The sequence below is a fragment of the Phaseolus vulgaris genome, chromosome 8, assembly GCF_000499845.2.
Source record: "Phaseolus vulgaris cultivar G19833 chromosome 8, P. vulgaris v2.0, whole genome shotgun sequence".
NCBI classification, from domain to species: Eukaryota; Viridiplantae; Streptophyta; class Magnoliopsida; order Fabales; family Fabaceae; genus Phaseolus; species Phaseolus vulgaris.
The window spans coordinates 2,516,288-2,536,762 of NC_023752.2; the positions used below are offsets into that span (position 1 = coordinate 2,516,288).

General features: G+C 30.4%; 1 protein-coding gene across 2 annotated transcripts; it reads left to right on the forward strand.

The window, feature by feature from the left end:
- The first annotated feature begins 5,139 nt into the window (after positions 1-5,139).
- Positions 5,140-10,591, forward strand: LOC137825685 (uncharacterized FCP1 homology domain-containing protein C1271.03c-like). Of its 2 annotated transcripts, XM_068631423.1 has the most exons (8): positions 5,140-5,606; positions 8,305-8,333; positions 8,607-8,773; positions 8,862-8,943; positions 9,090-9,156; positions 9,471-9,656; positions 9,775-9,835; positions 10,109-10,591. In XM_068631423.1, exons 2-8 carry the CDS (start codon positions 8,320-8,322, stop codon positions 10,267-10,269), a joined length of 738 nt encoding a protein of 245 aa, XP_068487524.1. In that variant the 5' UTR covers positions 5,140-5,606; positions 8,305-8,319; the 3' UTR covers positions 10,270-10,591. The 2 variants fall into 2 exon arrangements, with proteins under 2 accessions (XP_068487524.1, XP_068487523.1); XM_068631422.1 differs by having other exon boundaries at positions 5,145-5,606; positions 8,305-8,773.
- The last annotated feature ends 9,884 nt before the right edge of the window (positions 10,592-20,475 follow it).

Genomic DNA, 20,475 nt, shown 5'->3' on the forward strand with positions numbered 1-20,475 from the left:
AAAATGATTTTCGATTTGAATTATAAAATTCTGAAGTTAACTTTGTAGTCTAAATTTTAGAATTTAAAAGTTATAATGATTTTCAAATTTTAGAATTTGAAATATTAACTTTCGAATTCTACAATTAAAAGTCATGAATCAAGAAAATGATTTCTAAATTTTAAAATTTAAAATACAAATTCAAAAGGGTAGTTTTTGAATTTCAATAAATACGGAGAGTGCAGGAAGAAACTTGGAGGTGCAAGAAGAAATTGCTTAAAAGATTCAAAAGTGGTGAAGTATTTAGCACGGGCCTTTTCAATTATATTTGGGCTTAGGCTGGTGGTATACAACAGAAACTCAAGTTCATGTTATTCTCACTCCCTTCTTTGTTATACATCAATATGTTTTCATGTATAACAAAAAGCAGGAAAAAAAACTACTTGTCCGCAATGTAAAAGCAGAGAGTGCGAAATATGAGTGGTTATGGTGCAAATATTACCAATTTATTATTTTTTCTTATATTTGTCTTTATACATGTAAATGTTATAGAAGAAAAAAAATGTTATCGATTTAACTTTTTTTTGGTCACATATTGTTGTTAACTCATGCAATGTAATTAGATTATTATTTACAATGAATAATGTGTATATATACACACAATATTTAGGTATGATTCCGAAAGAGAGCATGTTAGTATTTTTTTAAAACAAGAATAATATAATATTAATATTAATATTATAATTGAGATTTTAATTTATTTTTTAAAATACAAATCTCAATTTTAAAATTGAATTAAATTGAATTTAATAACTGCCATTAAAATGTTTCTGAAGCACTTCACCTTTTCTCTTCCACTCTGTTTGCTTCTAGGTGTGATAGCGGAGGAGGAAGGGACGAGCGGGAAGAACTTTTGTTTGGATCAGGGTATGTGAGGACGTGAGTGCGGACGAGCGAGGGAGTTCATAGTTTTTTCACTTCTCGTAAAATTGAGAAGATTTGTGATGATTGTAGAGGCACAAACAAACATTTACGTTGCTATCCTTTTATCAATTCTAATATTAAATAATGTGGGTATTAGTGAGTTTTCAGTTTCTTTATTACAGTGTCTTTTCCTACTTCTTTCCGAATTTTGGAAGTGCAGAATCAATTTTCGTCTCTTTGTAAATTAGTGCATAATCGATTTTCGATTTTTCCAAATGGTTCAGAATCGATTTTCCTATCCTTGTAAATTGGTGCAAAATCGATTTTCGATTTTTTGAAATGGTGGAGAATCGATTTTTTGAAATGACGCAGAATCGATTACGTGGCTTTTAAAGGTAGAAGAGAATCGATTTTGTGGCTTTTAATGGTAGGAGAGAATCGATTTTGTGACTTTTAATGGTAGGAGAGAATCGATTTTGTGACTTTTAATGGTATGAGATAATCGATTTTATAACTTTTAAAGGTAAAACGAGAATCGATTCTATGCCTTTTAAAGGTAGAAGGAAAATCAATTCTTCCTCTGTGAGAAAAGTGTTGAAATTGATTTTGTTTTTTATTTTTTTTCATATTGCATCTTGGAGGAGTGGTTCTTTGGTTGGTTTTGTTCATCACAAACTTTTTTCTTTTTGTTCTCAAGTTTGTTCTTCTTCTCTTCAATTTATTCTTATTCTTCTTCTCTAATGTATTCATCCTTCACGTAAATTTTTAATATTTTTTTTTATTTAGAATTTTTTTTATTGAGTGTGGTTACTATTTTTTTTTAATGTTAACTGTTTTTTATTTCTAATAAATGTAATTATATTCTTTTATATATGTTTATTGTTTACAGTTTTTAATTTTCTAAATGTATTTACTTTTCTTCATTATTTCATTATTATGTGTTGGTTTTACATATTTTATTATTATGTTTATTGTTTAGGGTAAGGATGAGATTAAGGTTAATGTCAGAGATTTCTTCGAAGCCAGGTTTGTTGGAAATGAAGAGTTGCCGGTTAGGCTGGACAACATTTGTTTTAATTCCATTTCCGTAGAGGATAATCAGATGTTGGTTGGAGATTTTACTGAAAAGGAAATTAAGGAAGCGGTGTGGAGTTGTGACAGCTCGAAGAGTCCTGGTCCAGACGGCTTTAATATGGGATTTATAAAGTTTTGTTGGGATCTCATCAAAGCAGATATTATGGTTGCAGTAAAGGATTTTGAATCCTTCGGAAAATGGCCTCGGGGTTCAAATGTGTCGTTCTTATGCTTGATCCCTAAATGTGAAAATCCTATGCGGCTTGGGGAGTTTAGACCTATCTCTTTGGTCAGATGTCTATACAAAATTATTTCGAAGGCTCTGTCGCTGCGTCTAAAAAAGGTGATTGCAAAAGTCATTGATGTCAGGCAGTCTGCCTTTCTTCAAGGGAGGGGTTTGTTGGATGGTGTGTTAGTCGCCAATGAAGTTCTGGATGAGATAAAGAGAAGGAAGAAAAGTTGTGTTTTCTTCAAAGCCGATTTTGAAAAGGCGTATGACTCAGTGAGATGGGAGTTTATCTATTATATGTTAGAAAGGCTCGATTTTTGTGGTAAATGGTTTCGTTGGATAAAAGGGTGTTTGGAGTCTGCTTCTGTGTCTGTGTTAGTGAATGGTAGTCTGTCTAAGGAGTTCTTCCCAAAAAAAGGACTTTGACAAGGCGATCCGTTAGCCCTTTTTTGTTCCTTATTGTGGCGAAAGGCTTGGCAGGCGTGTCTAGAATGGCAACTGAGAGGAAGATGATAGATAGTCTGGAGATTGGCAGAGAGAAGGTGAAGGTTAACATGTTACAGTATGGTGATGATACTTGCCGATAGGAGGGTGTCATAAGAAAAAGGAGTTTTGGGCTGGGGTGATAGATAGAGTGAAAAGAAGACTAAGTAGTTGGAAAGGCAGGCTATTGTCTATGGCAGGGCGAATTTGCCTGATCAAGTTGGTTCTCTCTTCTATCCCTTTGTTTTACCTATCTATTTTCAAAATGCCTGTTGGGGTGGCAAACGAGATAGTGAGTATTCAAAGGAATTTCCTGTGGGGTTGGGGCTCTGATGGAAGAAAGGTAGCATGTGCTTCTTAGAAAAAGGTGTGTGAAGCGCGGGAGGATGGAGGGCTTGACGTCATTGACTTAAGGATTTTCAACTTGGCTTTACTCGGTAAATGTATTTGTCGTTTGGGGTCGGATAAGGGTGGTTTGTGGAAGGAGGTAATTGATTCCAAGTACGAGGGCTGGAGAATTTTAAGAGAGGGAAGGGGAGGAAGTTCAGATTCCTTGTGGTGGAAAGATTTAAGGGAGGTGTGGAGTCAGAATTTTGAAGATGTCGTGGCTTGGAAGGTGGGTAATGGGAATGAAGTTATGTTATGGGAAGACAATTGGGTGGGTAGGGGGGCGTTGAAAAGTGTTTTCCCGAGGTTGTTTTCACTTAGTATCTCAAAAGCTTCCTCGGTGGCAGAGGTAGGGGCTTGGAACAACAATGTTTGGGTTTGGAAGTTTGGTTGGAGAAGGAGTCTTTTTGAGTGGGAAAAGAGTTTAGTGTGTCTAATGTCTCAGGAAGTTCAGGGTGTGAGCTTGAATTTGGAGAAGGAAGATAGTTGGGAGTGGAAGGAAGGGGAGGAGGTAGGGTATTCGGTTAAAACTGGATATCTCCGTCTAGGGGGGGGGGGGGCAATAGGGGAGAGAGAGGGGGAGTTTATGAAGTTCTGGAAGTGTAAGGTTGTACCTTCTACACATGTTACGGTGTGGAGGGTGTTGGAAAATAAGTTGGCTACTAAAGCTAACTTGAAAAAACGTGGGATCACGGTGGTAAGTTCTGTGTGTAGTCTTTGCGGGGTGGAGGAGGAATCTAACACTCATCTGTTCTTTGAGTGTAGTTTTGCGTGGCGAGTGTGGAACCTTTGTTGTGCTTGGTTGGGCGTGCAAAGTGTGTTTCATAATGTTCCACTGCAAAATTTCTCTCAGTTTAGGTTAAGTAACGTGTCTGTTTCGGCAAATGAGGTTTGGGGAGTGATTTGGATCGCGGTTGTCAACGAAATCTGGAAACATAGAAACAGAGTAATTTTTAGAGGGGGTGTAATAGATGTTTTGGAAGTATTCGCGTTGGTGCAACTAAAGGCATGAGCTTGGGTTACTTCCAAGTCGCAGGATGCTATCTTTTCCTTCTCTGACTGGTGTGTTGATCCTTTGGTCTGTATGAAGATGATGTTTTGATGTCTTATTTGGATATAAGAGTGAGGGTTGTTGACGGTTCTTTTCGGTTTTATTTAAGTTCTTCAGAGTTGGCGGGGTGTGTGTCGTGAACAAGGTTAAAGGTCGTGTGTTTTGTATAAGGGTTGGATCACCCCTAAAGTGACTCACATTTATTCATTGTTTATTGCTGATAAAATAAAAATAAAAATTATTATGTTTATTGTTTAGTTTTTATTTTATAACTTTAATATTTTTATTTGTTTTTATTTTTTACAGTATTATGTGTTTAATGTCATTTTTTATTAATACGTTTTATGTATTTATTATTTTTAATTTTATTAATACTATTTTAAATTGTTATAAATACATTTACATTTGTTGATGTGTTTATTGTTATTAATTTTTATAAATTTATTTATATTTTCTTATTATTTTTTTTACTGTTTTTATATTTTTTATTATTTTGTATTTGTTGTTTAGTTTTTCATTCTATGTTTTTATTGTTTTTAATTTGTATAAATAAATATATATATATATATATATATATATTATGTTTTTATATATTTTTCATTTAGAAGATACTGTTTAATTTTTTTTATATGTTTACTTTTTTAATCTTAATATTTGTATTTACATTTGTTTTGTTATATTTGTACTCTGTTGTTTATTTTTTTTTTATGTATTTATTGTTTTTAATTTTTATAAATATATGTATACTTTTATTATATTTATATTTATACTTTTAATATTTATAAATTTATTTGAATTTAACACAAAATTATTACTTTTAACAAAATAAGAGTAATTATGAATATTATATATTGAAAAAAATAATTAACTCAAACTTAAAAAAAAATATGTCATAATTCATTATTAAACTATTTTTTATTGACAAGGTTAAATTTATAAATTTACATTTTATATTTTTAAAATAATTTATAAATTATCTTATCACATCACTCACAAATTTCAATTTCATTCTACCATCCTAAATTCAAAAAACCTCACACATCCTCACACATTCCCTATAATCCTTTCTAATCCACTCCCTCCCATTCCCAAAATCCCAACCCTATTGAAGGAAAGTGAAGCAGCGGAAATAAGTTGACTCTTGCGAATTGGATCTACTTACGATTGCGGTTACCATCATTCATTCACTATTTGAAAACCTAAGAACACGAAAACATCAATTTGCTTAAAGTGCCGCTATTCCGTTCCATCAGACACCTCATCTGCATCGTCTACGGTCACCGTCCCATCACTTTGTCCTATCAAGAACATACTCAATACTCAACAGATCTCAACTCCCTGCCAAACCTAAACCACCCGCGCCACCATTTCCAACGCCACGAAAACCAACGGAGAACCAAGAGCGGTTTGAACAGCACCCACGCGCCACCGCAGAGGACATTGAAACGGCAGGCTCCGTCAACCGTCTCCCACTGCCAGGTTAGTAGAACAATACAATGAGTTCAATTTTGTAGCATTGAATATCTGAATCGTTTATGCAATATTCCATGAGTTTAATTTTGTGTACATGTGATTTTTGGGTGCCCTGAATGTGAAGGATGGTACCAAAATTTTATCTCAATTAGGAACACCTATTCTACGGGCTGAGATATTCCTAAATGTTCAATTTTAATTATATTTATTTTTTCTGATAAAATAAAAATAAAAATTTGTATACATGTATATGGTTGGTGCAAGAACTGTTATATAATTGTGTGTCCTTTTCTATTGTTAAGGTAATTATTTTCATATTATTAACTGATAAAAAAAATATTGAATGTGTAACTTTTAAAGTAATTATATTATAAAACATAGAAGAATTATATAGATGATAGTGTAAAAATATTTGTATATATTTTTTAATCTTTATAACTTTTAAGTTTCAAGATATTTATTGATGATTGATCCTCTAGCAATATGTAGAATGATTTAGTATTGATGATAAGAATTGAAATAATTTTTTTATAAATCTAACTTTTAAAATATAAAGTTTAAAATTAAAATAAATTGCTAGAGAAAATAATTTTATCATTTAAAAAGAAATTTAAGGAAAACAATATAAGTTTAAATAAGAATAGGAATAAGGAGAAAAGAATCATAATACATTAATGGAAAGCAATTGATTTTGTTACTGTAAAATAAATAAATAAATAAATAAAAGGTTAAAGTAAGAAAAAGAAAGAGTAAATAATGATAAGAGAATTTAAAGAAGAAAGTAAAATTGAAAATATTCAATAAAGATGAAAAGGTTTCAAAAGTTACCAAAATAATGTAATTTTTTATATTATAAATATCTAATAACATATTGTTAGTATGATAATTTTTTATTTTTATAGTAGTTATTTTAAATTACTTTTTAGCAATATAATTTTTTTTATACCGCATAAAAATTAGATTAAAGTTTTTATTGTATATTAAATCTTGTCTTTCTCACTTGGTTTTAATCCTTATATTTATCCATAATTTCTTTACAAGAGTCTATGTTATTTTTTTTATACTTTACAAAAAATGAAATGAAATAATGAAAAAAATAAGATGATAAATAAAATCATAATCAATTATATACGTTAATATTTTATTTATAATAATATTTTCTAGATAAATAATAAATAAATAAATAAAATATTAATAAATTTATTTTAATATATTATCTTTTTTTATTTTTTTTATTTTTAATTTAAAATTTATTTTAATTTTAATTGTTTGCTTTTTCTATCAAATCATCTAAAGGTAAATCTTTAAAGTTTAGTGCATTAATTGTAGGCAGCACCAGGTTTTAAATTTTCCAGTTTAAGCTTTATTACTATAAGTAAAACTTTTCATATTCCTTTTCAGCCCAATTGGTCAATGTTTTTTCTTTATTTACGTCTACTATTTCTTTGACTACACGTTAAGAAGAAGAAGAAGAAGAAGAAGAAAAGTCATTCTCTTCTACCTTGTATCTTCCAAAGCTTGCTTTGCTCACCGGTATTTGCTTAACCTGAATTACACTATATTAAAACTTCTGCACTTCTGTTTTGTTCTTCTTTCTTTTTCTTTGGCAGCCATATGTTGCAACTGTTATTCTTATTACAAATTTGCTAGAACTCATGTTATTTACTGTTTTACGGTATAATTTGTTCTATTCTTATGGCTTATCCATTTAAGCTGTTCATCTGTATATATTGTACTTTGTATATGCATGACTTTGATTATTTGGAATCTTTCAGTCTATGTTATTCTCCATTTTTTTTATCAGTTCAACTTTCAGCACCCAAACTGGATATGGTTGTTTATTTTGATCTTCTGTTTTTTTTTTTTTAATTCTCGTGACTACCTTTTTTTAATATAAGTATAATTTTTAATTATATAGCACCGAGCATGAGTATAAACTGGTATAGAGTTGCTCCTTCTAAACCAGTAGTCTTGAATTTGGAAATATGTCTGGTCTGTACCAAAACCATTTTAATCATGTAATATTTTTTCCATTTACTAGTGGTTTAGTCTTAGACACATGTTCTTTCTTCGGGAACAAGAGAACTTGGATGGAAGTTGCATTTGCTATACAGAACTAAGTAATCTACACTGCAGTGTGCAAAACAAAGTTTCTTTTACTTTCAGTTTTTCATGACTGGAATTAAATAATATACTTATGTTGGTCATTCTCATATTTTCCTATTTCTTCAATCCATTTATACTGCTACCTAGCACACCATACACAGGGCAGGAAAGTTACGCCTTTAGTTTAGTAAACAATACAGCTGCTAGAGTTCAAAGAACACAGAAGTAGGTTTAAAATGTTGAACTTGTTCTGGCTCTTTACAGCTTAACATTTTAAAGTGCCTTCTCTATTCCAGTGGATGATTGCACAGCCGGAATCGAGAATGCGCACTCTTAGTTAGTAAACTAAAAAATAGATTGACTAGAGGGGATTTGCATGCTTCAAAATATTGAAGAAGGTTCCCATACTATGGTGATGGAAGATCACAAGGTTTTATTTGATCTTTCTATGGAACAATTGGAGTTTTTGTATCTAGTAGTTGTGTATTTTATCGTAATCTTAAACTATTTATTAAATTATTTTTTGTTTTTACTGGCTTATTTTTTTATAAATATAAGTCTATATATCATTTGAATCCTTTGATGTCTACATTTGCAGAGTTCATTTGGACTAATGTCGATGGAACGGTAGAGAATAATCAACTTTGGGAGCCGAGCATATTAAGATTTCTGTCATTTATACTGCCCTTATAGTGTTACTTGCATCATTAGTTTACCTAAACAACAAAAGATATATAGGATGAAACCCCTTAGAGAGAAAAACAAAAGAGCAGTTTGTGGCATACCAAAGGTTGATATGAAAAATACTACAAATACTGTGTCGACTGTATTACGTGAAGCAAACAATAGCAGACAGGTTTCTGACAGTAATGAAATGAGGAAATTTTCTGTTTCTACCAGGAATGAAGAAGATAGGCCAAAAACTTTGCGAATTTCTTTAGTTGGACCATCGATTGTATGTTCGAAGAAAAAGCTTATTATTCTTGATGTAAATGGGCTTCTTGTGGACATAGTTTCTCCCCCTCCAAAGCATCGTAAAGCAGATGCAACCATAGGAAAGAAAGCACGTGAGAAACAACTCTGTTATTCTACTTTTGTATACTAAGAGGGTGTACCTTATGCATTCTTTACTAATTGGGTTATGCTTCATTTCAGTATTCAAGAGGCCTTTCTATCTTGACTTCTTGAACTTCTGCTTTGAGAAGTTTGAAGTGGCCATATGGTCTTCAAGAATGAGGTAGTCTACAACCATCTTTTTCTAAAATGTCAGTTAAAAACTTCGGTATTCACTTTGTCTGCATCATCTTTTCAGTAGCTATCTCCATTTTCTTATAGTGATATTTTATCTGTGTCGTATTGATTTTTCATATTACTATTTTTCAGGAAAAATATCGACAAAGTCATTGATTATTTGATGGGAAATATGAAACAAAGGTTGCTTTTTTGTTGGGTAAGTATTTTATCCGTTATCTCTGAAACTCATTTGGCTACTCTAGCTCCTCATTTTCAAAAAATTATGGAGAACGTGTTTTAGTAAATTTGGTATAAATTATATATGTTTGGGCTTGTGGGATTTCGACCGACCATGTGAGTAACAGCTAACAATGATCCAGTTTTTTCCTTCTTATTTATCATGGCATGGTATGGGAATTTGTTCGTTCTTGATTTATTTGTTCTTCGACATAATTATTTGTTTTTGATGGAGTTACCTTGAGATAATGGCCTACTCGCTGCATCTCATATAAATGTTATTGACTTTGGTAGGATCTTTCTTATTGTACTCAAACAAGTTTCAAAACTCTTGAAAACAAGAACAAGCCATTGGTTTTTAAAGATTTGAGGAAAATTTGGGAGAAGTATGATTCCAATCTTCCATGGGAGAAGGGATACTATAATGAATCAAATACATTGCTGTTGGATGATTCTCCGTACAAGGCATTACTTAATCCTGTAAATAACTACTTTCTTTCTTTCTTTCTTCCAATTTTCATTCAATAATATCTAAACTACCTGCATATTTCTGTTATTTTACTAACTTGCTCTTGAATGCTTCAATAAATTATTTTAGCCATACACCTCCGTGTTCCCGCGCACATTCAAATATCAGAATCGGAGAGACAATTCACTAGGTATGGTCCAAACAACAAAATGACCTTCTAATTTATCAAAGTAATTATCTAAATATGATTGGAGAACATCACCAATGTTATAGGTATTGTATGCAAGTTATAATTTTTGGTTCATTATAATTTTTCAACCACAAAAAATGCATTAAGGGATCATTTGTTTTCTCGTTGGAGCACTATTTTCTAGTGGTAATCGCTGATTAGTGTACGCTCCCTTCTATGAATTCCAAAGCTCATGCAAGACTTTATTAATTAATCACAAATGAATTATGACAGCTGCTGGAGGTGCTCTGCAACAATATTTGGAGGGATTGGCAAATGCTGAAAATATGCAGAAGTATGTTAAGCAACACCCATTTGGTCAAAATGCTATCAATGAAAAAAGTAAATTTTGGAGCTTCTACCGCGGAGTTCTCAATAGTCTTTCTACCTGTTAACCTGAAAAGTGAGAAGGTGTCTGTCCACATGGATTTCAATGTTTTGATCTGCCAACGGAAAGAGTCACAGTTTTCCAAAGAAATGGAGTCAGTAGCTGTTGTTTCCCCATTCTTTAACCTTAGAATATCTTACAAAACAATTTATATGGAAGAAAAGCTGTAACAGCAAGACGGCTTATTGGAATTGAAAGGAACATTGAGTGAGACCTCAAAACTGAAGTAGTATGCATGTTTACCATTGAATTTGAATGTTTTTCTATTAGTGTTTTCAATTCTTATACACTCGTTATATCTATATACGACATCTGCTTATTCACTAGTACACATTTGATTCATTCTTTAAATAGAAAACAACCTTGTTTATTAGGTAACTAAATCGATTACTTTAGCATTTTTTATGATGGTTCATTAACTTTGTTTTATGAACTAAAAAGAATAAGAGCTGAAACTTCTTAAAATTCTGATGTCTTCAGTCTTATAACTGCTTTAACATATGAAATCTCCTTATGCTGTTCCTAAATTACTTTGAGACTATGCATGTGGCGTTAGGCCGAATTATATCTGGCCTTAAATTTTGTTTGGTCCACTTCACGTGGAATGGGCCAAAACTTTGTTGGAAAGCTTGAGCCCATTGAATCACAGGACGAAGGCACGGAATTTCCTATTTAATGTGGATGAGTCTGTGGGAAATGATGGTAAGGGCTATTCCCTAGTCAAATGGAAGCATGGTTAGGAAAGGAGACAAGCTTCAGTGTAAATGTGAGTCTGATTAATGAGTCTTAATGTCCCTGTTTCATGATATTTCGTTTCCCATTAATACTTTGCACGTGAAAATCTTTTCATCTCTGACAAATCTACCTAGCTACTACTAGCTACAAGCCAAGTCTTTTTTTATCAAACAGAATGCAATAACTAGTAGCCAAGTTTTGCTATGTGACTCGCACGTTCTTAAGTCGTTTTGGTGCAATTTCGTGAACGAATACAATTTCGATTTTCAGCTTAAAGTACAAGCTAATGCTGAATGCGTTAAAAGTTCACGATCAATTCATTGGATTGAAGTTAAGTTACTTTCAACTTTCCGTCTGAATGAAATCCATCAACCCTGGTTACCAAATAACTTCAATTATTACTGAAGTACTGCAGCAAATATTAACCTTTTTTTTTTCCTGAGCTTCGTAGAATAATATCTCTGTTATGAACAGGGAAAACTTTCTGCATTCCACCTCTTACCAATTTATATACCAGAGTTAAAAATCAAATGTTACTGGAAAAAGCAAATATATACGAATGCCAATTTTAATTTATTTTGATAATCCATTTAAAGAGTGGTTTTATTATACTATAATGAGGACAAGGTTTAGTTCCTTGGCCATGATGATGGCAGCTTGAAGTTGTAGCAGGGATTGATGAGTTCAGTTCCTTTGAGCACGCCTTTGTACGGTTTTCCAAATCACACTGTCTTGGCGCAGCTCCAACGCTCTCACTTTGTTTCTTACCATCATACTTTTCCATAACTTTTGATTATGTCACTGTGAAGATATTATAGTATACTGAAATATTAATTTTAAGTCCCAGTCATAACTTACATTATATTTAAATAATTTTTCATAAATTAACCCACTTATTTTTTTATTTATATTTACTTAGTTTTATTTTAATTTAGAATGATTAAAGAAAATTCTATTTATAAATAGTTGCATCGCTATTAAAAAAATGGTGAAAAATGATGCCAATCTTGAGAGTCGTTCCGTTTTCATACAATTACAACCCAAACTTAGCAGAAGTGTTGATGCCATGATTGGTTTTAACTTTTCTTTTGCAACGGTAACGATTTTTAGCATGTTTATTGGTAGTAGACGAAGACATGATTAACACTACTAATGTAGATTAATATTAACTTCGTCAAAATTATAATTAATTTATTAATGTATCGATTTAATTTGTATGAGTTTAATGTACCGGTATGACTGACCGATCAAGCTGACTAGCTCGGTCTTTTTTACTAAGTTGACCAAAATACCTACGGACGATCTGGTCGACCGACATATATAATCACTTAAATTAAGGTCAGTGAAGTTAAACTATCATTCCACTAATAAGACTCAACAAAGTAAGCTCATTAAAATAATATAAATAGCACACATTCCAAGGACACAAGGTATATCATTATTATTGTACACCTACCCGAGTGCTGAACACCCTCTTTACTGACTTGAACGTCGGAGTGTCTGCAGGTACCTCCTCCATTTGACATTCATCCGAAACTAAGAGTCGAAGGAGTAACACAAAGACGAGAATGATTCCAATGAAGCTCTAACAACCTGGCCAAAGAAAGGAAGAAGACGAAAACATCAATAATTTTTTAGGTTTATCTCCTTAAGTAAGAAGTAAATTTTTACAAAAATATATGAAATAGTTGGTACATGAATAAACTAAATTTCCCCCATGGGAACCATTGAATATCGAAACGACAAGACCAGAAAACAGAATGGAATCTTCATATTTTGAGGAAAAAATATTGTGAGGTTCGTGGTTGGGGCATGTGAAGATGAAAACTTTTGATTTGTGATGACCTGTAGATTGGGGTGTTTGATTTGTAACACTCTTACTACAAAAATTTGTTTATACGCAAAATACATTAGAAATAATAGTTACTCCACGTGACCACCTATTATTGAGATAAACTTTACACTCTTCATCTTTTTCTCATTTGGTATAAGAAAAAGAATTTGTCAGAAAAATGAAAAGTTTAGCGTCCAGAAGTGATGAATTACCTAGCTAGGTCCACAATCCTCCACGTGTGATTATTTTGGTATTTATTTGAGCACCTGTGAATACCCAAGCACATTGAAATCTTGTTCATCTTGAAAATGTTGGGAAAGAAAAGCAATATGATTGAATTATTGGAATTGAGTATGAAAGGTGTAAGAGAAGAAAAATAAGATATTATGAGTTCTAATTGAATCTCTAATGAGTATGTGCTCCACATGGTAGATTTGAAAGGCTGTCTCCTCATGTGATGTGATATAGGAATAAGGAATAGGAATAGGAATAGGAATAGGATAAGATAGAATCAAGGATTCTTTCTCTTAACAATGCTCTGTCCCTTTTTTAATGGTTACATCATCTAAAAACCCTTTTTGGCCACTCCCTTATTTCTTAACAACATTCTACCTTTGCCTCCCTCTCTATTCCCTTTTCAATTAAGATCAATATCTTTCATTCTTCCAACTCATCCTCTCTACTTCTCATCTATCATTCATAAAATACCAACTTATTTCAAATTTTGTCTAAAAAAATTGGAAAGTCAAAAATATTTTACACCGGTCGAGAATGAGTTGTTTCTTCCTAAAATTATAAATGAATTCAATTTTTCGCTAGAATTTAAGGTTTAGAGTTTAAAATTTTATTGTACTCTTCGATAAAAAATGAGTGAAATATTTTTGTCTCATTCTTTAGTATCTTTGAATGATCAACCTGTGTTTGACCCTTAAATATTTGATCATATATATCTATATCTCGTGAGTCACGTACTCACGATGATTCAGTGGTATGTGTCACATTATTTCGGTCACTTATTAACACAAACCTTTCTTACTAATACAATTTCTTGATAACAAATATTATAGGATTCACCTCATTATCATCCAAGAAATATCACTCTATCTTAGTAAAGTGAAACAAGTCTAAGATTAAGAACCTCTCCAACACTACACTCTTAATCTTTTCTTAAAATTATTAACTTGATTTGTGTATGTAGTCTATCGAAACTCAATTATGCATAATTCTTAAATATTTTGAATATGTTGAGTATTTTGAAAGGTTATATATCCCATATATGTTAATTGCTTAGATTCCATTACTCTTGATTAAAATAAAATGAAAGTGAGACGATAGAAACTAATTTTTTTGGTGAATTAAGAAGATATTAATTGGTGGAGACTTTGATGAGACATGGATCATGTGGCAATAAGAGAGAGAGTAAAGGTGTGTTTGGAAGCTTGGTTTGGAATTAAGATGATGTAGATTGCTTAGTTAATAGATGTACGTGGGCAATAAAAAGTAAGGTAGCTCGTGATGCTTCACTTTTTGCATGTGCTTTCAGCATCTCTTTTCAAACTTCCACTTCAACCCTCCTACTTCCCAAACCTTCTTTTCTTTAGCTATATGCACCAATAATCAAAACATTTTTCATCTTCCATGCTTCTTAAGTGCATAACCCTCTTTAAATCGACTACATATGCTTCAACCCATCTATTTTTTTTCAACATATTTTACTTCTAACCTTTGAATATTTATTTATTTTTCTTCTGAAAACATGTTTTATTTTTTTTTATTTTTTTTATTTTAGTGTTTATACATATATTATTTTCTCTTTTAGTCGTCATGAATGTCACTTTTTTACTTATAATAATTATTTTTATTTTTAATTTTATTTCAATTTCTGTTAATGCATGTGATCATGATACCATTATTGTCCTTATATTTAATGAAATAACGATAGATTTTAGCATAAAATAGAAATAAAAAGAATTTTATGATTAGTTAAGCATGTATTTTCATTTATATAAGGAGAGGTGAAAAAGTAAACCCTAAAGTTAAGGAGGATGTGTGAAGCTATTTTGTAACTCTATAAACCAAGTGTACTTTTAAGTACCTAAAAACTACATTTCAAGTTATAATTTTTTTTTTCAAATATTATAACTTGACTTATAGTTAATTATAAATTATATAAAAAATATTTATTATTTTAATATTCAATAATCTCATATCTATTAAAAGTCGAGATTAATAATACTTTAAATATATTTTTTATTTATAATTTATCGATGTGTTTTTAAAGACTAAGAAAATTTTAAAGTAAAAATGAATAATATGTGATTATTATATTTTAAATTACAATTAAGCTAAGTATGTTAAAACATGTGTTGATAGATAAAAAAACAACAAATCCTAAATCCTAAACCTCACTTAACATTAACATTGTTGAACACTTTGATTCTAGTGATTTTTTTCATTAAATATTTAGTTTGTATGCAGCATAAATAAAAATATAGTGGCTCAAAATTTCATATATAGATGATCATTATCCGTTCCAAATTCCAATAAATTTACCGTAAATTGGACTCTGGAAGTCATGTGAACAATAAGTGTATTTGAAGTGAAACTTGTTTTGCTACTTTAATTCAGGATTGGTAGGTAATATATTTAAGTTTTTATTTATCAGTTCATTGAATTTTTTTGGGGGACAATATTTTCGTTCAAAGAGACATTATTCATCTATTCTCTTCATTATAGTTGAATATAACAACTCTATCAAATAGTTTTAAAATTAAAATATAAAGTGTCAAAGTTATTCTGAGAGTAAAGTTCCTTCTTTAATATTCTCTTTATCTTAAAATAAATGCACTTTCAAAAAAAATTAATTGATGTTTTAACTTTTCCAGTAATTTTTTTGATTTGTTAATGCATTAATTATTTGTATCTCGATGAAAATAATGAATTAACTTAGGAAATGTTTTTTTTGTCAAAAAACAAACACATTAACTGTTATTTTTAATCGATATAAAAAACCTTAAAAACATTATAGTTTAAAAGAAATATTGTTTTTGCACATAATTTTATGAGTCCAACCTTCGATCTAAAGTTCTTATTAATTAGGTTACTTTTATAAATGTACACACCATTTTAAAATTATTTAAATTTAATAATTCATTAAATAAGATACATTTATGTATTTTTGTTACATTTATAACATCAACTTTTTAATTGAAGCACAAAAAACTAAATATTTTTTGTGTCGGTTCTCTAGTTTAGATTGGAGTATACCCTGAAACCAACATTTAATATAAATATTTGTTACACAGATTTGTCATAATGAAACTTTATTTTAATAAGGAAAGGCTAAGAAAACTTGTATTTAAATTTTATTCTTATTGAATATTTTGTTGTGATTACTCTTCCCCCCCCTATTTATTAAAAGCACTAAATGATATATGTTTATATTTTTCCAATTTATATTGCATATTTTTTTACACGAATGAACTCATTTATTGAACTCGTGACCAGCTTAACATCTGACCTTTCCAAAGGGTAACCTCATTTCATAAAAACTGGACCAAAATCTGAGACATGCAGTTTGGTTCAGATTGGACTTTTTGAGTTTAAACCTATTTCATGCTAAGTCTCAGAGATAAGTCTTTCAAGGTCTTCTACTTTTGATTCTACTACGCTTTTATTGTTGTTGTTTTTATAAAAAATCACAACAACAATGTCCCATAATCAAATTTTTCTATTTGGTCTTTACCTTGTTGGTATCTAAATATCATGATTGTAAATTAATTCCATTAGCATTTTCAGTGAAAGACTATCATTTATTGCTTTCACAGATACAGTGTGCAGATCTCTGGTTTAAGCTAGAAGCTACTCCTTGATTATGCACCTGCAAAATTATGATCATCACTATGCAAATTACTCTTTCTGGACAACTCAATCTTCTAAAGGAAAACTACATTTTCCTCTGATATTTAATTTACAATGCCAAAAACAAAGTTAGATACTATAAAATGAAAATGGTAGCATTTATAATTTAGAGGACAATACCATTCATGGACATATAACATATGGTTCTTTACGAAGAGCACTGAGTGCAGAGAACTTAGCATATATGTAGTGGTTACCCTCTTGGTCAAAAACCTATAACATATAGGTAACTGGTTAATTAGGTGGATGCAACTAGTAATGGTCTAAAATGATCAATATATGCACCTCCATTATCACTATTTCTTAGCCAAAATTTACCATTACATACGTAAGACGAATATTCAGGTAGCACTTTTAGTTCAGAGACAAAATTTGAAGACCTCAAATAAACTTTTGCACAAATAGAAAAAGCACCATTGTGATGCTCAAGCATTAATGTGATCATAATGTCTATACTATGCAGAATTTCGGAAAGCTATAAAGATGTCCAAATACACTATACCTTATATTGGGGAGCTCATTGATTGATGTGTATTTTGTTTTACATAATCTAAAATGAGGTTTAAATATCAATTACTATAATCTTTTAGATAAATATTTATATATTTTATTCAAACTGAAATACAATTTTGATTCTACGTATTGTTGAGTTGAAATAATTTTAAGTATTTTCTTTTTGAGCTAATTAACTTTTTTTTTATAAAAATTATACTCATCATAAAAAAAATCATTAAATTTAGAAAAAAAAATAATTAATCACTATATTAATTAAATTAAATACTAATATAGAGACTACAAAATTATTCATATCTAAAGTGATTTTTATTATTTAATAAAAATTTATAAAATAGTTTCTAAATTTGTATCTAAATTAACTACCTAAGTTTTAGGTACTAATATTTTATATTCTAAATTAAGTTTTTAAAAGATTAATAGAGACTAATTTATAAAATAGTAAATAGTTAAAACCTTGGTAGCTAATGGTTAAATATCAATTTGAAAACCATTTTATAAATTTTTATTAATAATAGAAACTACCTTAGATACAAATAGTTTGTTTAGTTTATAAAATAACATCTAATTTAATTAAATAATTAACTAATTATTTTGGTATCTAAAATTAATCTCTATTTAATAATTTTTTTTAGTGTACTATCAACTTAGTTGTAAAATTTTTTTTAAAAAAAAACTTAAACATTCAAACACAAATCAATTCACTTCGAAATCACATGTACTCACCTAAACACACCTAATTATTCGACGTTTGAAACAATTAACAAAAACTATGTGTAGACTTATAAAAGTATTTTATAAACACTTTAAATCATTTTTAATGAGTTTCTTAGTATTTGTTTTAACTTGTATATTAAATTTCTGACACAACTTTGTGTGTAATTCACTTAATTAACTAACTTGTCTACTTAAAATCTCCCTCATAATTAAAATTAATCAGCACGTATTGTTTTATAAGACAAAAACTTCTACCATTAGCAACGCACAAGTGCTTAATATGATAATTAATATCTTTTGTATTTGTATTCCCGTACCTATAATTCGAAATCTAATAGATAAAGACCAGAGATCGTGGATGTTTAAAGTTAGCCTTGCTGATTTGTACAATCATTCCAATTATTGTCCTTGGTTAAGTTAATAATAGAGTTTAAGTTGTATATATATATATTCTAATTGTAAGAGCTTTTATTTTATATATCTACTAATTAAAAATAACCCAATTTTAAAAATAATACAAGAATCAATAATAGAATTCATGATAAAACTACATTCTATTCAAATTCTGAAGTTTTGAAAGGAATAAGACATTGATGTATCAACATATCAGAAGCATCGATTGTACAACTGTGTTGTGAAGCATAGGACGTATCTTACATTATTATAAGGCATATTGCACATGTAAACCATATACTATTTTCTTGGATGCATGTGAAAGAAGGTTTTATATATATATATATATATATATATATATATATATATATATATGCTCTAACTGCAGGTTGTTACGTAATCTCTTACATTATAGATATTGAAATCTAGTATTTGTATATATATACAATCTCTCAATCCTTTATAAAGATCATTTTGTATTTTCTTCAATATATGGCATTCCTACCATATAATAACTATGGTTGATATATATTTATGTATTTATTTTAGGTTAGGTATATATATGAGTCACTTAATGCCAGTTTTATTTTAAGTAAAGTGAAGAAAAGACGTAACATTTGAGATGCTAATGAGTTTAGACAGTGATGGGTGGTATTTCCCACATTTAGATCGTGATGAAGGATAATCACACGTTAGCATTTCCATGATGGTGCTTCAATCCATGTTAGTGTAGAGATTGATTCTTTCAGCATTGGACCTATTTCTTTTTCCTGTTTCTACTAGTTTGCTTTAGCATCATAGGGAAGAAAATTTAAGTCTGTGTACTACTTTCAGAAAACAAACAATCTCAGTAACCTGTTTCAACTATTTCTTTACCAATACTTTTTTTTTTAAATTCTAGCAGTAGGTTCAGGAATATATTTTTTTCATCTAATCAAAGAAAACATGTTCATAGATAAGTGATGAAATCTATGTCATTCATATTAGTTTCACTGAATAAAGTATCATTGAAGATGTAGTTTGTGAATTGCAATGCATGATTTGAATAATAATGGTAATATATCAAGGAACTAGCTAAAGTTAAATGAAATAACTGAAGTTTAAAAAGATGTATTTATAATGATGAATTAGCTAAAGTTTGTAGTGGTTTGAGAAGGGAAAGAGTTAATGAAAGCACAGAAAAAGATCCGAATCAGCTGTTTCAAGTATTTGTTAACTAGTACTCTTCTTTAACCTAATAGGTGCAGCTTGACCAAATGCTTTTTATTTGATGAAAGAAAAAATGCAGATAGCTGAGTGAAGTCTAACTCATGCAGTACCAATGACAGTGATGATGCACTAACAACGTGGTCCTCCTATCAGCAATGTGGCAGCAACACACCAAAACTTTGCGGCGGAAACACTACAGAGTTTCAAAAAGGACTTCTTCAAGATTTTATCCTAATCTCCCATATTCATTGTTCTGGAAATGCTAATGGTCCAAACACATTCCTAGACTTCGTAACTGTCTAGCTTTGCATGATAGTATTTGTGACACACATTGGGCAGGACCACATTTGTGCTGAAATGTATCAACTAAAAAGCACCTAACCCACCACATTGCACTGAGAGTGGCCACTCTTGTTACTTTCTAGGTTAGCAAATGCAACAGATTGAATAATAACAATGACCCATCTCCTAAAAAAAATAACTTTCTTCAATTACCATTTTCACCAAGATGCATGTGTGATGTGTTAGGTTAAACATGTGACGACCCTTTCAGAGAATTCAATGTAGACATATTCATTTATGTCACCATTTGTGCCTTGCAAGTGCAAAGCACTGAGGTAAAAATGTGTATGTGACTGACTGACATTCATGTAATAAATACTTGGGTCTGCAAAACAAAAAGTTTAAGGGTGTTTTGCATTTTGGATGGGAAAGTGAATAAAGAGGATATGGGATCCATTTAGAGGGCAGGTCCCAAGTATGGAGAAAAAGGTGAGAAGGGATGAAGGGCAATTTGGTGAAAAGTGGGATATGTGTGTATGGGAATGGTTGAGCAAGGGCTTTAGATCCTGCAGGCTTTCACTGAATATCTGTATTCACTTTTTTGTTCTT